This window comes from Thermobia domestica, chromosome 8 (assembly GCF_964235325.1).
Source record: "Thermobia domestica chromosome 8, izTheDome1.hap1.1, whole genome shotgun sequence".
Classification (NCBI taxonomy): Eukaryota; Metazoa; Arthropoda; class Insecta; order Zygentoma; family Lepismatidae; genus Thermobia; species Thermobia domestica.
This window is the reverse complement of record NC_137461.1, coordinates 12,758,087-12,778,027: the sequence shown is the minus strand read 5'-3', so window position 1 is coordinate 12,778,027 and position 19,941 is coordinate 12,758,087. Positions and strand designations below refer to the sequence as shown.

Genomic DNA, 19,941 nt, shown 5'->3' with positions numbered 1-19,941 from the left:
GAATTCCTCGACAAATTTCGCGACGACAAAAGATTTTGAACTCAATAATAACATGAATTCTTTGCTTTTAGTTGACATTTAATTTTTCCATAAATATGATTTTCGTTTTTTAACACCTATCCTACATATTTGAAACTATCCACCTTATCCAATGTATTATTTAATATATTAGCACATACAAAATGTGCCTATTACGCTCCCGACGCACTTCCACGTGTTTAGTTTTCACTTCGGTAACTTCTAAACCCATGTACTTCAAGCGTTTAATAAGACCTCTGCATTTATTTCTATTTTTCTCCTATAATCCCTATTAAATTTACTTAATCAGCATACGCCGTAACCTGGGCAACACTGTTTAATTCTAAGCCCTGGTTGCTATCTTTGATCTTCCTTGTAGCGTTTAATAATGGCGCCAACGCATATCCTTTTTTCCGATCATTCTCGACGTGAAAACTCGTGGACAAAAATTTGCCTACACGGACTTTACTTTGGGATTCATTTAAACATATCTTTAATAATCTAATTAGCTTTTTCAGTATTCCAAATTCTCTGAGGATATATATTCTCACAGAATTTGGAATACCGAAAAAGCAAATTACATTAATGATAAAATATTTCCCGTACCTTATGTCAAGACGTTTTCAAGAATAGATTGCGTTCAAGAAGTAAGCTGATCTTTCAGAAGAATAGAATTATTTCTGTTCTTTTAATAGTGGCTTTTTATGAAATTTCTACAATGTTCATCTTCAGCACTTACAACAGACCGCCTACCTCCTAACTGCAGGTCAGAAAATGCTCTATCTACAATGCTGGCTGCATCGACCACTATGCAGTCTGGCAAAATAATTTCGAGTCAGTGTTATGACACCAAACAACGCTCGTGGCTGAGGTAACATTACTTTAATTTAATTTTGAAAGTTAATGTAATTTACTGCTTTAAAAAAACAACGTGAACTTGGTTGTAGTAATACTTTAATGGAAACGGTGATCTACATGTGGGAAACGTAATATAAATGATTCTCATCAACTTCTTCAAAATATCAGGAGTTTATATTTAACAATTCGTTCAAGAAATCCGGGAACTGTATGCTGTACTGTCGATTTCAATTACAAATTGTAAATTATTTTGCAATGTGTTTATTATTAATGCTATTAGCTTAGATGTGGAGATGTTGGTTAGATCATTGCACTGAAGCTCCCGATTTTATTATTGTTCAAATCATTTTGAAACATGCTGTGTATATTTCCTTCTATAAATTTTTACTTAGTGTTAGTAAAAAACATGTTAAAATAAAAGTATATGTTCCGATTCCCCTATGATATAAAGTGATTGTCACCACAAATCAGTGAGAGTATACATACTTTACATAATATAGCAATACACTATAAATTTCCAAAACCAAGCAGGAAGAATTTCCGCTGATATTCAAGTGGAATGATCTACAAAATAATCATAATTCATTGGCCACATTTCTATCAGTTCTTTGACACGGACTAAGAGCTACAAGACTAAGTGAACTGTAAATTATAGATTTCATTTCTTTTTTCTCTCAGACTAAAAGACTTCTGCATTTTGCTGAGATTTTCATTTCTTCAAATAAGTCCATTATCCTAGGATAATTCTGGCTACAGGGGTTTCGAGATAATCAGTAGCGAAAAGAGTAAAGTTTGTCTACTACGAACCTGGACACTAGTAGATATGATGCACTATAGATGGTTGAGTCAGCAAAACATTTATTGCCCGTGGGAAAATTTTAGAACTGGGAACGTTTCCTGGGGTCCTAAACCGACCAAAACGAGTATGTTGCTATGCTCATGTTCTTGGACAACTACCAGCTATAGAAACAAGATGAAAAATGCCTTTTCGTTTTCTTTTTCGTCTTTTCGAATTGTGTTGAACAACTATTTTGAACCCCCTGCCCCTACTGTGAAGCTAAGAATGGAAGCTTCTCAAAGCATTGTGTAGCTATTTTCGACCCCCAACCCTCATCCATCCTGCGAAGTTAAGAACGGAAGCTTCTCATAACATAGGGTGTCTATTTGGGCCTTCCAGCCCCCGACTTTCCTACGAAGAGCGTAAGGGACTTAGCCTTGGTCCTATTCCCACGAAACGCCTGTAGGTTATGAACTGAATCGATGATATTCAATGATCGAAGCTTCCCAGCAGACTATGAAATTTGTCTTTTGATCGAATTGATCTTAGTTGGTAAGGTGTATATTGTATATCATGATTTTTTAAAAAAAGTGGGATAAGAAATCGTATATTCAGGTGCCCTCAGACTGGAGGCTGAGTGGCCTTAGGTCCCACGTGAAACTTGTTGGAACATCGCCATGAGAACGTTCCCTGGATGTTGGGTTGCTAAGATGAATGTCGTAAGCAGTATCTAAATTTTAGCCTTGGTCCTATTCCCCGGAGATGCGTATATAAACAAGATAAAGCATGCCTTTCCCAGGTCTTGACTGACTAATTTGTTTTTTGGATTCCATTGAACGTGATCTAAGAACGGTAGTTTCTGATAACATTTCCTAATGTTTTGGCAACGTAGGATGAAAATGTGTGTATTCAAGATCACAGGGGTTCATGTATTGCATGTGGAAAGTGTTATATGAAGAATCACATGAACGAAATTATGTTAATGATATCTGTAATGAAGCCGTGATGGGACAGTTTTTCGAAATACATTCCCAGAGAAACGATGGCTAATAATCAAAATCACTTATGCAGAGAATTCAAAGATGAGATTATGCCAACGAATTTGCTGCTTGTGTTGAAGCCGTGATGAGATATTTTTTGAAACACATTACCATAGAAAACGTTAATTAGTAATGAAAATCATTTATGCAGAGAACCTCAAGATCAAATTATGCGAACGATTTTGAAGTTAAACACACACACGACTTAAGGTCACACGATAAATTATGTGAGGTTAATGCGTCCCGATTATTGAAGATGTGTTTAATATTGGTATGACATGTTGTGTGGATGGTAATCACGTGTGTGTGTGTGTGTGTGTGTGTGTGTGTGTAGACCGGAAAAGCATAATTGTAATTGAGATTTAACAGAGTGGAGCTGTGTGGAGTAGTGCAGTACATCTTTCGCTTGAAAGTTGTGATAGTGTGAGTGTGTGTATTTGGTGATTTGTGTACCGTTGGATTTGATAACTGTGAACAAGTTTGACACCGGAATTTTTTATTAAAATTGGTAAGTAAGAAAATATATTACTAAAAGTTTTATACTCCATGATTATTCGTGAAGGAATAAAACAGTATGTTATGTCTTCATTTAGATATAAAGGCACTGAAGACAACAAGGAATAAAGTGTATTTCACAATTAGAATGAATTTTAACATTACGAAAACACGTACACATACATATAAGCGAATCCGAATGCGTTGTGAATGTCTGCTTCCTGATCTCTCTCTGTTTGTTGAACATTGAATTCCGTGTTAAAAAGTTTTCAGTTTCAAGAGCAAAATATAAGATAAGATGGCAGGTATGTTTTAATGATTCGTATTTCATCTCGTTCACAGCTGTCGTGAGGAAATGTCTGGATTCTTGTATGGAACAGATAGTGAAACGTTGAACGATATAAGCATAACACTTGTATAATAATATTACGAAACAAATGGTAAATATGTGTTTTAATTTTGACAATATCATGTCTATGTCTCTGTCTGTAGTATGGGCTCGGGGACCAGGAAACATTAACGGCCCGAGTTGGGATCGAATAAAGGACCACCAAGCACTGAACCATCGTGCTTATTAGTGAATAATAATAGAATAACATGTGGAAGGAGAGAGAGAGATTGAGAAAGCCAAACCACAGAACACATGCAATGATTATTTTGACAGCACATGAATGTTTTAACAGTGAACATTCGTCCCTTGAAGGCAGTTATCAAAATTTGGTCATGGTCATAGAATAAGACGAAGCGTTTTGAGGGGGTGGTAAACTCGAGTTCATGTTACTTTCAAAGTTCCAAGGATCCACCAAGCACTGGACCACCTAGCCCCTAAATAAAATAAAAGTGTATATCTGTCTGTATGTATATGGTCTGGGAGGATCAGACAAGTGAGCCGAAAAATTAACAAAAACTTTATAATGTTCCCAGAACAAGGCGAAGCGTAGGTATGTGCGTTTTATCCATTGATAAATGTGTATATCTGTCTGACTGTCTGCGACCTAGAGGGTCAGGAAAGGAAATTATGAAAATTTGTCCACGGTATCAGACTAAGACGGAGCATTTAGAGGGGAAGGTAAACCAGAGTTCACGTTCCTTTCAAAAATATCTTAACTCCGAACTCATTAATACATTTAAGGGGGTTGGAGTGGAGGGTCCGCAGGGGTGATATCGTGCATGTGGCTACACGATATATGTAGTTCTCCAGATATAAGGCGTTGAGGTAATTTTTGATTTAAATATATTGTATCTGGAATCAGGGATCACAATTTTTTTTGAACGGCCCCCTAAATTGAGTTTTCGTAATTTCTAGGGAATCAGAACATCATACTGAGTTTTCGCAATCATTGAGAAATCATTCCCTTCATAAGAGAGAAAGAGAGAGAGAGAGATGAAATCTTTCAGTCTAACGTCCAAGAAATATGATCCTTATGCTAAGGAAACATATATTTAAGACATGTGTTAGAATACAATGTGGAAAGAGAGTACCCCGAGAAATCTCATGGATACGATGTTGCACATAACAAATTTACAGCATAGGGGCGATCTTAAATCCCAGAAATAAGCACAGCGTATACCGTTGCAGAAAACGTTTCGATCCAGATCAAGGTTCAAATAAAACTAGCTCCAACTTGCCTATACTCATCCCTGTAAAGCAGGATCTCAGCCTGAATTAGCCCGTGATAGGAGACTTATATATAAAAGGTATGACAATTTTAGCAATATGCAGCAGTATTTTAGTCTGAGAGAAAAAATGAATGAAACCTCTAATTTCTAGTTCTATTAGTCTTGTAGCTCTCAGTCCGTGACTAAAGTACTGATTGAAATACGGACAACGAATTATGATTATTTTGTAGTACATTCCACTTTAATATTACAGGACATTCATCTTTCGGCTAACTTGGTTGTGAAAATTTATAGAGTATATTGCTATACTATATAACGTATGTGTACTGCTGCTGATTTGTGTCGACAATCAGAAACAGAAGTAAAAGGTAATTGTTTTCTATTAACTTGGTGGCATAACTACTTTTATTTTAACTTTTTGGCTTAAAATCTTTATTCAATTTCAACCCCTTCCCCCTCAACTTTGATACAGAAATGGGAAAACATATTTAGATTTTGATTGTTGATTCCAATATATTTCAAGCATTATTTCTCAGATCTAGCCCTGTGCAATATTTCGATATATCGATATCGTCGATATCGATATTGTCATATACCATCATTCGATATCGGAAATATAACGCATTCCATATATCATCCTGAATATTTAAAATCGATATTGGGGAGGGCGAGGTACAGGTGGCTCCTAAGTCTCATCATGGATGAAGAAATAAAACTTACTTTTTCAAGTAATATCTTTTAGTGATATTTTTTACCACAAATTGCAATGTAAATAAATCCAGTTGCAAATTTGCAATATTATATACTGTAATTTCTTATTCGCCAGAACTTTTCCGTTCCTGCAAAAAAGAAACAAGAAAAGCACTGTCTAAAGGAACTGCTCTCAACTTTGAACTAGACTTTATCATAAGAAAGTTTTGTTTTATTCCTCTCTCTCTGAGATTTCCATCCCTATTGGCCTTTGGGACCGCTCATTCACACAAAGTGGACATGAACGCTATATGTAGACATGATCTTAAGCACAGTCAGAAATTTTCAAAAGGGAACGAGTTTTAATAATAATAATAATAATAATAATAGTTATTATTATTATTATTATTATTATTATTATTATTATTATTATTATTATTATTATAAGAATTGTGTTTACGACTATGGTCCTATCGCTTTGTCTTACATAAGAGGCAAGGAAGTCTGGTACGAAAGTGATGTCCCTTATTGTATGTTTGTCCCTCTTTCCGTTTCTTGGGGATATTTGTTTTGTGCTTTTAGGCTTTTATATTAAACATTCACATCATGTATCTTTTTCCATTTTGTACGAGATTCTTTTTGAAAAAGGACAGAAGTACTTTCCTCTGATACCTGTTTTTTACCATTTATCTTGTTTGAACTGCTTAAGTAAGATCATTTTTAAACTTATGTCATCCATTGTCTTCATGATAATAAAATCGTAATTCTTAACAATTTATTTTATTCTCTCATTTGCAGTTGCCACACTGATATATTTGTAACAAAATTGATGTTTGGTAAAGTGCCTTTCGAATTCTCAACATCCAACTGCCGAGCTTTTTGGGTTGCCTACTATTGCAGGGAAAGGAGAATTGCGGTGGTACTTCACTTTTGGAGTCGTCCATACAACTGTATAATACACAAATACCTTCCCATTCGACTAAGAAACAAGTGAATTCGTGTCTCTAATTTGTCAATAATTTAGTTATCACATAGATGTAAAAAAAAATATTTTAATTGCTCTTATTGGAATTATATATTAACTAATTATTTCCAAACAAATTTTAAGATTTTTAGAATGCTGAAAAACTTCAAAATACTTGAAGAAAAGTTTTTGTCTCTGCTAAAAAATTTTCAGTGTTACTAGGTTAAAGAAAGATTATGCAGTGGCAATGATAAACGAATGATCATATTCTGTCATTTCAGCAATACAAGATAATTCAAAATCTAGAAGACTATCTTTGAGTTTCATCATTCTAATTATGTTGGATACTGTGTAAATTATACCATATTAATCATAATTACTTCGAAGACTATTATGTCAATTCTTTTTGACAGGACAGTGGAAAAAATAATTATTGGAATGGTTCACTAATAGTTATAATGAGTAGGTTGCCGAGAGATAGGAAAGCATTCCTTCTTTCAATATAAACAAAACCTTTTTCTCGCGAGGCGTTGCAACTTTTAGTGAAGTTACCAAGATAAGAAAATTTCAACTTTTCTCCAAAATACAACAATTTTTTTACACCACATATGTTGTTTCATTCCCCTCATATTGTCATTCCTCCTTCCCTTCCTTTTTTTCTTTCTCATGTGTAACACGTCCAATAGTTTCTTCCTTACTTTCCTCTAAGTTAAAACGTTCCCTATTCTCTTTAGTGCTCGTTTAATTATCCCCGTGTCTTTCCCTTATTTTCTATTCCACAACATGGCTCCTCCTCTTCATCACCATCTTCTTTCTTATCTTCTTTCTTCTTCTTCTTACTATTCTGACCCTTTCTTCTTATCCTTTCCATCCTTAGATTTCCTTTATCGTATCCGTTGATGTCAAAAGACTTAGAAATTCCTCTATATTATATTCTGCCTTTCTTCTGCCACGACTATTCACATTATCGTCTTTCTATGAAATGTGTCTTTGTTGATCGATCAACATCGCTTCTTCTATGAAAAGAAGAAGTTCCATGATGCACAGTTCTTCTTGAGGTATTATCCGTCCAACTCGTTTCTTCGGCTGTTTATTTTCATATCTAGAAAGACAGTGCCACCTTTCTCTTTTATTTTCAACTCGAGTTCTATGCTCTTTTCCTGATCTGCGATTTCCTTCACAAATCCGTTAAGTTGCGTGTGGTCACCCTAGGATATTTCGAAACAATCGTCGGCATACCTGCTGGCAAACATAAGCATTTATCCTCCTTTCCTTTTGGCGTCATATCCTCATTATTTATTAACAATTTTCGCCAATACAGGGCTCATTCCCGATCCTATGATCAGAAAATACATGGTCATTCTAACTTCTCTCCTATAATGCACAAGCAGTCCCCCCATATAGTTTTCAAACTTTCTATTAGTTTTTCTGCAACACAATCATGTATTTTCTTTTTTCCCATTTACTTCTTTACTGCTTTCAGTAAGTTACCTATATAGGAAACATTGCTTTCACATCAGTGCTAAACAATAATTTCTCCCCTTTACACATGTTATGTCTTCTGTCTTTAACTTTCCTGTTCTCTCCCTAACACTTCAGCTATCATCTTGATCTTCCCTAGACGTTCACACATATCCCCTCGGGAATCAAGCACAAGCCTCAGTTTTATTACTTCCTTATGTATCTTGGGAAACACTTTTGTTATTGGAATTCTTCTTTCCACATAGAAACCTCCTTAGAGACCTTCTTTTTTCAAAAAGCAAATCACTTTCTTCTCTTATTTTTCTCTTCAATTCTCTCATTACTTGAGATACTGAGAAACAGGTATGAAGGAGAGGATCATTTGGATTAGTAGTGACTGATGGAAGGCAGAATAAGATATAGGTAACTTTCACTGTATGGTCGGCCTCTACAACGATTGTCTCTTGCACCTCCCATTTTAATGTAACGAAAGATTGTTCAGTAATCAAGTTTTTCACTAATTGGCAGGGGTTTCAGGGTACCGTAGATCCATGGTATTGGTATGCCCACATTGTGTAGCGCTATGACTGTTGTGCTATTCTCCTAGTCGCCCTACTCAATTGTTACAATTCCCAACTTCAAAGCGTTCATCGTGAAGTAAACAGCTTATTGTGCCAGTTCCATAACGACATCTAGAATGCAACACTCAATTATGTCTAGCATGGTCAAACCGCGGCCAATAACACTGACAATATTTATGAAACAAATATTTCTATAGAGCTTTCTGTGATGAAAAATTTTAAATCCACTACTCTTAAGTGTACAGCATTATCAAATGAAATTGTTACTTTTAATTCTATATGGTGTATATCTAAACATGCATGAACTTGTGAAAATGAACTTATATATTTATTTGTATATACTTTTCATTTTAGTCATTGCAGGTCTCTTAAATAAAGTTTTAAAGTATATGTCATACATTTTACCACCTTCCATATTTTTGAGGAATTTCTCTCACCTTGTAACATTTGCACTCTCGACTAAAAGATGTGACTTAATATTAGGAAATTCAAAAAGTGAGTTGTGTGTTGAAGGAGCAAAGAAATATATCTATATGTGTTGTGGTAAGTCCATTTCTCATCATTCACTAGCAATTTTATTAGCCTAGCAATGATTATAAATTAATCGAATAGACGCTAAGCACAGAAAATTATATAATATCTGGTAAATGTAAAATACCTCAATAACCCTCCGAGAGAGTTCAATGAATTTAATGAACTATCACCGCAGAAGGAGTTTTGTAATCTCATGGTTATTTTTAATAACGAGAAAGCGTAAGCAAAACGAAAAACACGCGTAAAGTGAGGTAGAATAAATAATAAATAATTGGCAATATATACACATCATACATATTGTATTTTGCAATATACCTATTACAGTTAGGTATAATACTTTTTTATGGCGAATTTAGAAATGGGACACCATATATAATAATGGCTCTTAATAGTAAAATTTTCGATTTATTTATTAAATTTATTCATTTTACGTTACAAATTAACTTTTTGTTCATATAATTCAATAATAACTAAGATAAATAGACCAAATTTATATTGTTGGTACTATTGCTCTGTTCTTAAATAGTAATTAAATTTTCTCTATGTCTGCTTCCTCATTTAGTCAACAACAATGGGTATAAATCTGGTTTATAAACTTTTTCTTCCAAACCACCTGTCAGAACAGACACACAAGTGTTTCTTAAAGAATCATCCAATCATAAAATTAATAAAATAAATTAGAACTCCCTCGCCCTTCTGAGATTCCCAAAAATCAGAAATTTTGCCAGATGTTTTGTAGCATCATAGCGTTAGTCACGAGGGTGTTTTCCTTGCCTCTGATTGGCCGAGAAATCTCAGCTCATCTTGGTCGAGAGGTAGGATCGTGTCTTCTATCATCAACCATTGAAAGAACAACATCTTCTGATTTCCGACGCACTGACGTTATAAATTTGGTGTGCCTACTTCGAAAATATACTTTGTAGTTCAGGAACAGTTGCGATCCTAGACTTTAATACTTCAACATAATATATTTCATCAATCAGTAAACAATATTTAGTATGCAAAATTTTTATTTTTCAAAGAAAATAATGATTTTGAAGGAATTCAGTCACCATGACGGATGAGTGGAATTGATTTGGGCTAAACTTGGATGCTTCAACCTCCAGTCTTCAGCCAGTGAGTAAAAGTGTTAGTTATCACAGACAAGATTGGGAGGTTTATGAGTTTGTCATAATCATTTTTTAAATTTTTTATCAAAATTTTCTGTTTGTATGGACTAGGAATAACCTGTCCCTATCCCCAGCTTGTACAGTGAGATTTTTTAACATGGTGCATTGTGATTTGAGGCGTGCTAAGTTGGTCGACACTATGTCAGTTTAAATTTCGAAGCGGGTTTCTATCAATCTTGATTTGTCGCTCCCATAATGTAGGATATTTCCACAATGTAGGTAAATTGTGCAAAGATCCCTCTCTCTTCAGGGGGGGGGGGAATCTTCTCAGGACATTTTGATAGTCCTCTTGAACTTAGCAATGATTTATTGAGAACATCAGGGCAAATTGGTTCCGAAAGTTTACCTCCGTAAATTTATTTTAAATATTGACAACCTTTTCAGTTCGTGTCTGAAATTTGGGGATATTGGTGTGAACTGAAGAAGTTACCTTCCACTCACCATCTGAAATTAGTGGGTATGTAGTTGACTAATAAGCGAGAAGTAAACTCCTGACTCATAATGTTATGGGGATTTTAGTATTGGAATAACGACTCAGAACTTCGATAATAAATGACATGTGTATTCTCATAATAAAATGTGTGTAAGTATGAATATCGTGTATTAAAAACGGGTAATTAGATGTTTTTCCAGATTGCACATCGCATACCAAACATTGAGCTGTTGATCAATGAGTTGAAAGCAACACATATCTCTTGACTTCTTGTCTGCTTGTCCTCTGATGCTGGTCCTCAATTGTCTCTCTCCTTGACGGGCTGCAGCTGAGAGGTATCTCCTTTGATGGTATCTCCACGATGTGGACCGATGGTTCTAATCACGGACAGGATGTAGACTAAGCTGTATACATTTGAAGTTCTACTATAGGCGAGCGTAACCACTAATCTTCGTGACGTATTTAACATATAACATTCGTCTGTTAAACATTGAATTCATGTGACGTTAGTCACACTAAGCCGATGTTGACCATCGAACTGTCTCTAACTCCTCCTTCCAAAAACTCGGCTGATGCTTTCTCCAAACAACTCTCACGAGACCTCTGGTTCTTCTGGTTTTGTTCAATTCCCTCTCGTTCGGAATTCGCCGTTGCTGCACGAGGTCAGAGGCGTGTGCTCTTTTTCTCCAGGAAACGAGGTTGTTTCCTCATTGTGATCAACAACTGGCAATCCTTGGAATGCTTCGTCTCACGATTCTTGGCAATTCTGACATAACCGTGAAAGTGTCTGATGTTGACAATCATTTTACAAATGCACTTACATTGGATTTTATTAATTATTTTCATTCAAAAATTTATGAGATTTTATTCCTTAATTCCCAGACAAAACAATTTGCTAAAACGGTGTTCTAAATAACTTGTTACATAAGATTATGAAAGTAATGACTGCTACATTTATGTAATGTGTTATGCTGATAATAATCGTTTCCGTATTTACGTTATGTATTCAGAGCCATATTATTGGGATAATGAAATATTTACTTTATACGTGTATGTTCTTGTTAGTGATTCGTATTTATATTATTTGTAGCTTTATGTAATTGATGTCATTATGGCGCAGTAGTTGAATGGTTGTATGAGTGAGTGGATTATTCAGGACGATTTAGTGTTATATCTATGCAATTAATTATTTGTTTTCTTACATTTTGGACAGAAACCTTAACCACAAAAATTAAATTTATTCTCGCTTCAGTACGAAATTCAGTGTTCAGATGTTTAAACTTTATCAGTACAAGGTTAGGTTATACAATCAAGCGCTTTGTAGTAGGGAAAAAGCGTCCGCGCAAGCGTTTGTCAATTGTTGTCGTTGCGTTAACGAGGCAGATGTTGGCAAAATGAGAATATTTTGTTATATTTACAAAAGATGATAATAACTGGAGAAACCCTAAATCTTCAGGTTAGTAGGTTGTGTTTAGACGAATTGGTATTTGCAATTTTTACCTCTTCCAATTCGAAATAATTATGTAATCGTAAAATTTCAACTTCGCTTTCGACTTTAACAGAACTTCCTAGCCTCCGTACTTTAGATCCTTACCAGAATAAAAGCTATTTCAGTCACTTTATAAATAGACATTCTCTCGTGTTGTTTTATCTACCCACCTGTTAAGAATAATTAGGATTAAATTCTAGTAAAATATGCGAATACAATTACTCAACCCAATAGCTAAAGTTTTCTTATTACTAAAAATTTACGTATTGTAAACACGAGTTCGGTATGTTACGGATACAAGTGTTAGGGTTCATTGGAGTTTCATTTGTACTAGCCATTGGTCAATTGTATTTTCTCTAATATGTTGACTTGAGTAGAGGATTTATTAAAGAGTAGTGCGAATGTAGGATAGGAGTAGTTAATATATTGAATGATAGTGGTGTAAATGACTATAATAATGATTGGGTGTACTTTAAATGTGAGTCGTCCCGATAATAAGTAAATAGAATTTTAAACTGAGTCATTGTTGTTTACGTAAATGGCCACCCCAAAGTATACTAGTGCCAAGAGAATTTTGCCACTAGAGATATACTTGTGGTACATGACCTCCTATTAAATATTCATCGTTAGATAAGAAACACTTGACCACTGGCTCTCACATTGCAAGCTCACATAAAACAAGTGTTGTGTTAGGTTAGGCTATTAAATTTGCCTTGTACTAATTCATAATATTTGTTGTCTCGAGTTCTATTTATGGATGACACAGACTAAGAAATCGAAGCGTGACTAGATAGAAATATCTGTTAAAGGTTCAAGGTGGCGACGAAATGGTTTTCTCAGCGAAATTAATTTCAAATACCCATAACTTTTTGATAGCTTATATTTAGCTACGGGTTAAAGTAACTAATTCATGAAAGTAATACGACCGAAGTATGTCTAATTAATCTTGAAAACCTGAATTAATGTAAGTTAGTCCCCTAGGATTTTATTAATTTTTCTCAGTCGTTTGTCGTATTTAAATTTTTTTAAGGTTCACAAGTAAAGGATGGGACAAGAGTGAATAATATTGTAAAGAAATCCTTTTTTAGTATATGTAAATTCAGTACCAGAGTGTCGTTCTCCCCCACCCTTACATCTTCAACTTCTTTAATTTAATATTAGATAGTATGGAAATTTACACGACACTTCAAGGTTGGCGTCCTTTTGTACTGGGAGCCACTAACAAAAATTTGGCAAACAACTTGTTAGTACAATTTTGTTTTATCTTTTCTGGTTATCCTCGTCTGAATGTAGTCTCTTTAAAATCTCTTTTACCTCAAACCATACTTTTGTCGTTGGGATATCGAATAGTTTTTTGTTGTATTAGAAATTTCCAAAACAAAGACCTAAACGACCTTGGTTGGGCTAGATATGGTGAGTATTAATACATTTATGGGGACTATTCTCTCCCTATAAATGTATTGATGTGGGCACGGACTTGCGAAACTTTCCGATCAGAAGACACGCCAGCGTGACGTTATTTAAGCTCGCCCCGTTAGGAAAAATAGAAATAAATTTCGGCCTAAAATCGATACTTGACGTACACTTTTTTGGTTCGTGTATCACTAACGACCCTTCTCTCTTTCGTTCTTCTCTGTTTTTTCCTACACTTTTCTATTTAAGTGTTATTTTTTATTCTTTCAAACCTCCCCTCCCCCTTTGTATTTTATTTTATCTTTCGTTTTTTATTTTACATTCTTTTATTTGATTCTGAAATTTTTCGTACGCAGAGTTAATATGAAACATTCAATTGAGACATTGACAGACAGAATTTGTAAGGTTATTTGCTCTTATCGAATACCAACGAAGCTTTATGCTACAACCTTTGGCCAGTTGTGATTGAGATCGATCGCACGGTATGAGACCTTTTCCTTTTTCCTCTCTTCTCCCTCATACTACAGGCCTATCAATTGTTTATTGAAAATCTCGTTTTTTTATATATATATAATTTCACTTTTGTTTGCACAATTACCACCAGAATCTAGAAATCTCTGTAATACCTGCCGAAAATTTTCGGTAATTTTATTTAAAGAACAATTAAGGATTCTTTAAGATATTATTTTATGATATGTTTATTGTGATGTTTAATTACGTAGCTGTATTTAATGTGTGGCAATGAGTATTGAAGCTTGAAATTTAAACGGGGTAATTGACGTAAAATAAAGAGTAAAGTAAATATAAGAAGAATAAATATAATATGATGAATATATTAGTAAATATTGATAATATATGTGAATGTGTTAAAGGGTCTTTACCTACCCCGCCGGTGTGTGTTTGCCATAATTTTCATAAATGTGTTGCTCGTAGTTAGATAATCATTGTATGTTGTAGAATGTGAAGCACTATGCCATAGTACATGTGAATCTTTGGTGTCGGGAAATATAAACCCTGTGTCACAAACTAAACCCTATATGTATGTAAACGCATGAAGCATGTTAAAGGGCAGGTTATAATAGAACCCTACCAGTATGAAACCACCAAATCTTCTTGGCCTTAGTGTAATCGTGGTCACAGTGCGACGGAAATTAAGATTTAAAGATGCGAGACTAAACAACTGAATTCGAAAAAAATCCTAATCTCTTAAATTGATACAACCAATTTAAGTTTTCTATCAATTATTTGAAACTTACTTCCCTCCGATGGTCCTGCAACTCCGATGAACGATTATAACGTTATGATAACTAATAAACTTCATGGTATATTTCAATTTGTGACCGATTTGAACTAAGTAGTGGAAAAACTGGATAATGTATAAAAATATCCACTAGAAATGTTTTGGAAAGGTGTAATAGAAACACCATATAAACATAAGTTGTTCTTTTAATTAACACTCGCAACTCTTGTAGTACAAGGAGTCAATTAATGTGAACTATGCAAGGATTTAATTTACACTTTCCCATAGTTCTGCTCTGAAACGCCACCAATTGCATTGTGACGAGTTTTGTTATATCCTTCCTTTTCCTCATCCTGGGCTTTTCTCACTGCCTCTTTCTCGAAAACCGTCTGTCAGACTCATCAAGCCAAGGGCAGCTGGTTTTACATATCGAGTCAGGGGACCTGCCCCCCCTGGACAACTATCCAAACGGGTTGTCCCACCTTCATTATCTTCATCAACTCCCACTTCATTACTCATATATTCACTGTACTGCGTTACGACATTCCAGCACACACCGGTTTTTTGGGATGGGAGATTAAGATGCTTCTCCTGGATCCTTGGGGGATGGACGCCATTCTGGCTTACCCCCTGTTTTCGTCACTCCGTCTGCTTTGACCATGAAGGTAGTCAAAAGAAAGGATAAGGGCACTAGACAGCGATCGCAGTCGGGCAGTTCAACTGCATCTACTGCTTCAAATGTGTCCACTAGATCCAGGTCTCCAAGGCAGCAGCAACTCTATTCTGAAACTATCAAACAACCTCACCATCAGGCCAAGAAACCACAAAGAGACAATACTTCAGAACCTTCTGACAAGGAAACCGGAGACAGAAGCACTACTGTTACTCCTCAATTTCAACAGTCGATCATAAACCAACCTCCTAAACCTATACTTCACTCCTTCCTTCTCCAGCATTTCGACACTAAATACAGTAACGAAAAGTTCATTACCCTACAACTTCGGAAATATCTTCCAAGTATACCACTCACAGAAGTAATCAAAACTAAAAATGGTTATATCCTAAAATCCACAGATCTACAGTTTGCCATCACAGTTAGGAAGAAGGCTTCTTTCGAAATCTTTGGCAAGAATGCTACCATTACCACTCTTTCTTCTGCACGTCAGAAGCAACCACCGCCACCTAGACGACCACCTTTTCTATCTGTCGTCATCCGAGGGGTCGACCCATCCTATTCTGACAATGAGATACGAGAACTCCAACTCGCAGGTCACACCATCCATAAAGTCATGCGTATACGTAACAATGCTGGTCCCACATATATGGTACGTGTACTCACTGCATCACAAAATACAATAGATTCATTGCTCACTACTGGCGCTTACATCTATTATCGTCGGCACAGGGTCGAACCCTCACGCTCGCCTGCTCCTCTTCCTGTGCGTTGCGAAAATTGCCAAACTTACAGTGATCATAGCACAGATAGTTGCAAGAATCCACCAGTTTGTGGTTATTGTGCAGGCCCTCAACAAACACGCACTTGTCGGAATCTCGAACGGCCACCCGAATGTCCAACCTGCCACGACCAACATCCGGCCTACAGCTATAAGTGCAAGAATAAACCACAGCCTAACCAACAACACCCACATTTAGTAGTTCCACTCCGTATCCCAGACTCTTCACCTCCTCCCAGCCAACAAACTACCGATCCAGTTACCATTCAACAACTCCTTCAATTTTTAACTCTCGCTTTACAGAACATCCATCTCTTTCAGCGCAATCACATTCTACAGCAACTCACAAAGGCCGCTAAATCTGTTCTCAACGTTAACTTCTACGCCACTTACACCAACAACTACGTCCATTTCCATACATCTGTACAAGAAACAGCCGTTTAACTCTGTACATTACTCATCACATACCTCATCGCAATCACATTTGTTCCATTCCTCACCTCCCAGAGCATATAATCACTACCTTATATTTGAAGTCTATCATTATCACCTTCGCTACTATTTACGTTCGCCCAGGTCATCCTATTCCTCTCGCATTTTTTAGTCACATGTCTCACACCTATAAAAATTATATCATCCTCGCTGACATAAACTATCATAGTCGCACTCCTGTTGAACGCATACAATTCTCAGATCATATAACCACTCACACCACTGGCATTCTCTACATTAATCCAACTCCTACTAGACCTGTATCAAATACCACACCTGACATTGCTATCACTTCAAATACACTTGCTGCTAAGATTACTCTTACAGTTCTGGACCTACGCGGTAGTGATCATGCCCCGATCAAGCTCTCATATCATATGGGCAATGCTCGACCTCACGATGCACCTCCGCCAATCCGAACTCCACGTTTCGACAAAGCTGATTGGGATCATTATCGCAACTATCTTACCACTGACGTAGCTCATTTGCACCCTCCCACTTCATCAGATGAGCTTTACACACATATTGAAACTATCACTTCAGAAATCACCCATGCATCCGAACTGTTCATTTCCACCACCAGCTCCACCCCTTATCAGCCTAAATTACCTCCTCATTACCTCGCTCACATCAAACGTTCCCGGCAAGCTTATCGGGAATACATAAGAACACGAAACCCAGAAGCTCCTCAACTTCACCATCAACTGCAACGTTCAGTCAAAAACTACATTCAAGCATACAAACGCCGTAAATGGATCAAAGCCTGTAATAACCTTACTGACAATGCACACCCTTCACGTTATTGGAAACGTCTCAACGCACTCTGTGGCAAGTACAGCAAAACCCCATGCCCTCTCATCATCGACAACAGTCACGCACCATCTGACCAAGCTAAAGCAAACGCCTTTGCTGACTATCTACAAGACATCTCTACACCATCCCGTCATCACCACATTTTTGCTTATCCAGTCGATCATGTCAACACCGTACATCCTATCTTTCAACCAAATCTTCATCATATTTTGCCGCAGCATGAACTCACAGCTCCAATCACTGTTACAGACATCACCACAGTCGTGCAGCATAAACGAAACTCTGCTCCTGGTTTTGATTCCATCACATATCGTCATATGAAAGAAAGTCATATTTCTCTACTTCTTCTTCTAGCCTCTATTTGCACTTTTATCCTCAGAACTGGCTTTTTCCCCGCTGAATGGAAGATGTCTAAAACCCTCATGTTTCCGAAACCAAACAAACTTCCTAGCGCAGTCTCTTCCTACCAACCTATACAACTTACTTCCACTTTCAGCAAAATTCTTGAGCGCATCCTTGTCAACAGACTTCATTCATACCTCGACGCACGTAATCTCATTCCTTCTTTTCAAGCCGGATTCCGCCCGTCTTATTCCATTAACGATCACCTTCAACGTCTAACCACTCTCATTACAAATCACTATAATTCCGTTCGTCCATCCTGCCTTGTTCTGTCCGACATAGAAAAAGCATTCGATAAAGTCTGGCACCTTGCACTTATTTTCAAACTCATCAAGCTTAAATTACCCATGTCTTACATTCGCTTCATTTTTCACTTCTTGGCATGCCGTATCACATATGTTAATATCAACAACCATCTATCACATCCTATCTTCCTAAATTATGGTGTCCCACAAGGTTCAGCTCTGTCCCCTTTGCTGTATTTACTGTTTGTTTCCGATTTTCCTTCTCTTCCAGACGACGTGTATACTTTCCAGTATGCAGATGATACAGCCTTCCTTGCCCTTGGTCGCACCATCAACCATATCAACCTCATCTTACAAGAATCTATGAATCGTTATTCGCAGTGGTGTCATAAATGGCACCTCACCATAAATGCTTCGAAAACACAGGCCATAGTATTTCTGCCGCCACACAAACGCTCCAAGACCCACAGAAATCCATCACTTCTTTCTTTAAAAATTCAAGATGCAGCGATCCGTCCATCAAAAACTGTTACTTACCTTGGTATTGTTTTTGACCACCATCTCACCTGGCTTCCTCATCTTAATTACATCAAAACCAAAGTATATAATTTTCTAAATCTCCTTAAACGTTCACAAAACAACTTAATTGTGATAAATGAATACATGTTTATTTGCACTAACTACACAACAACTGCTAACACTTAACTTACTGTTATATTGTCTTTTTTGTACGAATTCCGGAGGACCGTCTTGTATGGATCTCCTGGTGCTCAACTTACTGACACTCACACACACAAACTGCTTTTAAAAACAAAAGAGAAACGTTATGCAAATATAATGGCAATGATACAAACTCACTATAAAAGTCTCTACATTCTCCCCTCTCTTGATTGAACCAAGTCAATCAACTTACACATAATCCACATTATCACTTTTAGGTAAAGGTACAATTTTAGAAATTGGTCTCTTAACAGTCCCTGTTTTACACTTTACACTCACTACTCTCACTAGTCCATCTTTTCCCGGAAACACTTGTTGAATGACACCTAATTTCCATGACAATGGAGGAGTATTGTCTTCTTTGATTAGAACCACATCTCCAATAGCAATATTAGGTTGTTTTGTTGTCCATTTTCTTCTCTGCTGAAGTTCATGTAGATAATCCTGAGACCATCTTTTCCAAAAATGCTGCTTCATCTTCTGAAAGTGATTCCATCTTGATAATCGGTTGGTCGGAATGTCCACTAGATCTGGCTCAGGAATGCTCATCAAAGGTTCACCAATAAGGAAATGTCCTGGCGACAAAAATGAAGGATCATCGGGATCGTTGGATAGAACGGTGATTGGTCTTGAATTCAAACAGGCTTCTATATGTGTTATAACTGTGTTGAGTTCTTCAAATGTCAAAATTGTGCAACCTACTATTCTTCTTAAATGAAACTTAAATGACTTCACTGCACTTTCCCAAATGCCTGCAAAATGACTTGCTCTGGGTGGAATGAAATGCCATGTAAATCCTTCTTGCACTGCAACATCTTGAATTGAGTTTTGAAATTGTTGTGAACTGAGTAGTTGTTGAAGCTCCTTAAGTTCTCGCTGAGCTCCAATGAAATTGGTTCCGTTGTCACTATAGATGTTCGAAAATTTGCCTCTTCTGGATACAAATCTTCGAAGAGCTGCTAAAAATGCTTGGCTACTCAAATCACTCACTAACTCCATATGAAACGCTTTGGTTGCTAAGCACACGAATAT

At 36.4% G+C, this 19,941-nt stretch overlaps 1 protein-coding gene across 1 annotated transcript in view; it reads left to right on the top strand.

Moving 5' to 3' along the window:
* The window catches only part of LOC145691728 (phospholipid-transporting ATPase ABCA3-like), a 229,436-nt gene that overhangs the window by 154,193 nt on the left and 55,302 nt on the right, over positions 1 to 19,941 (top strand). The window contains exon 16 of the mRNA XM_081767060.1: positions 8,860 to 9,048. Within this exon, the coding sequence (XP_081623186.1) occupies positions 8,860 to 9,048 (189 nt within the window). The remainder of the gene's footprint in view (positions 1 to 8,859; positions 9,049 to 19,941) is intronic.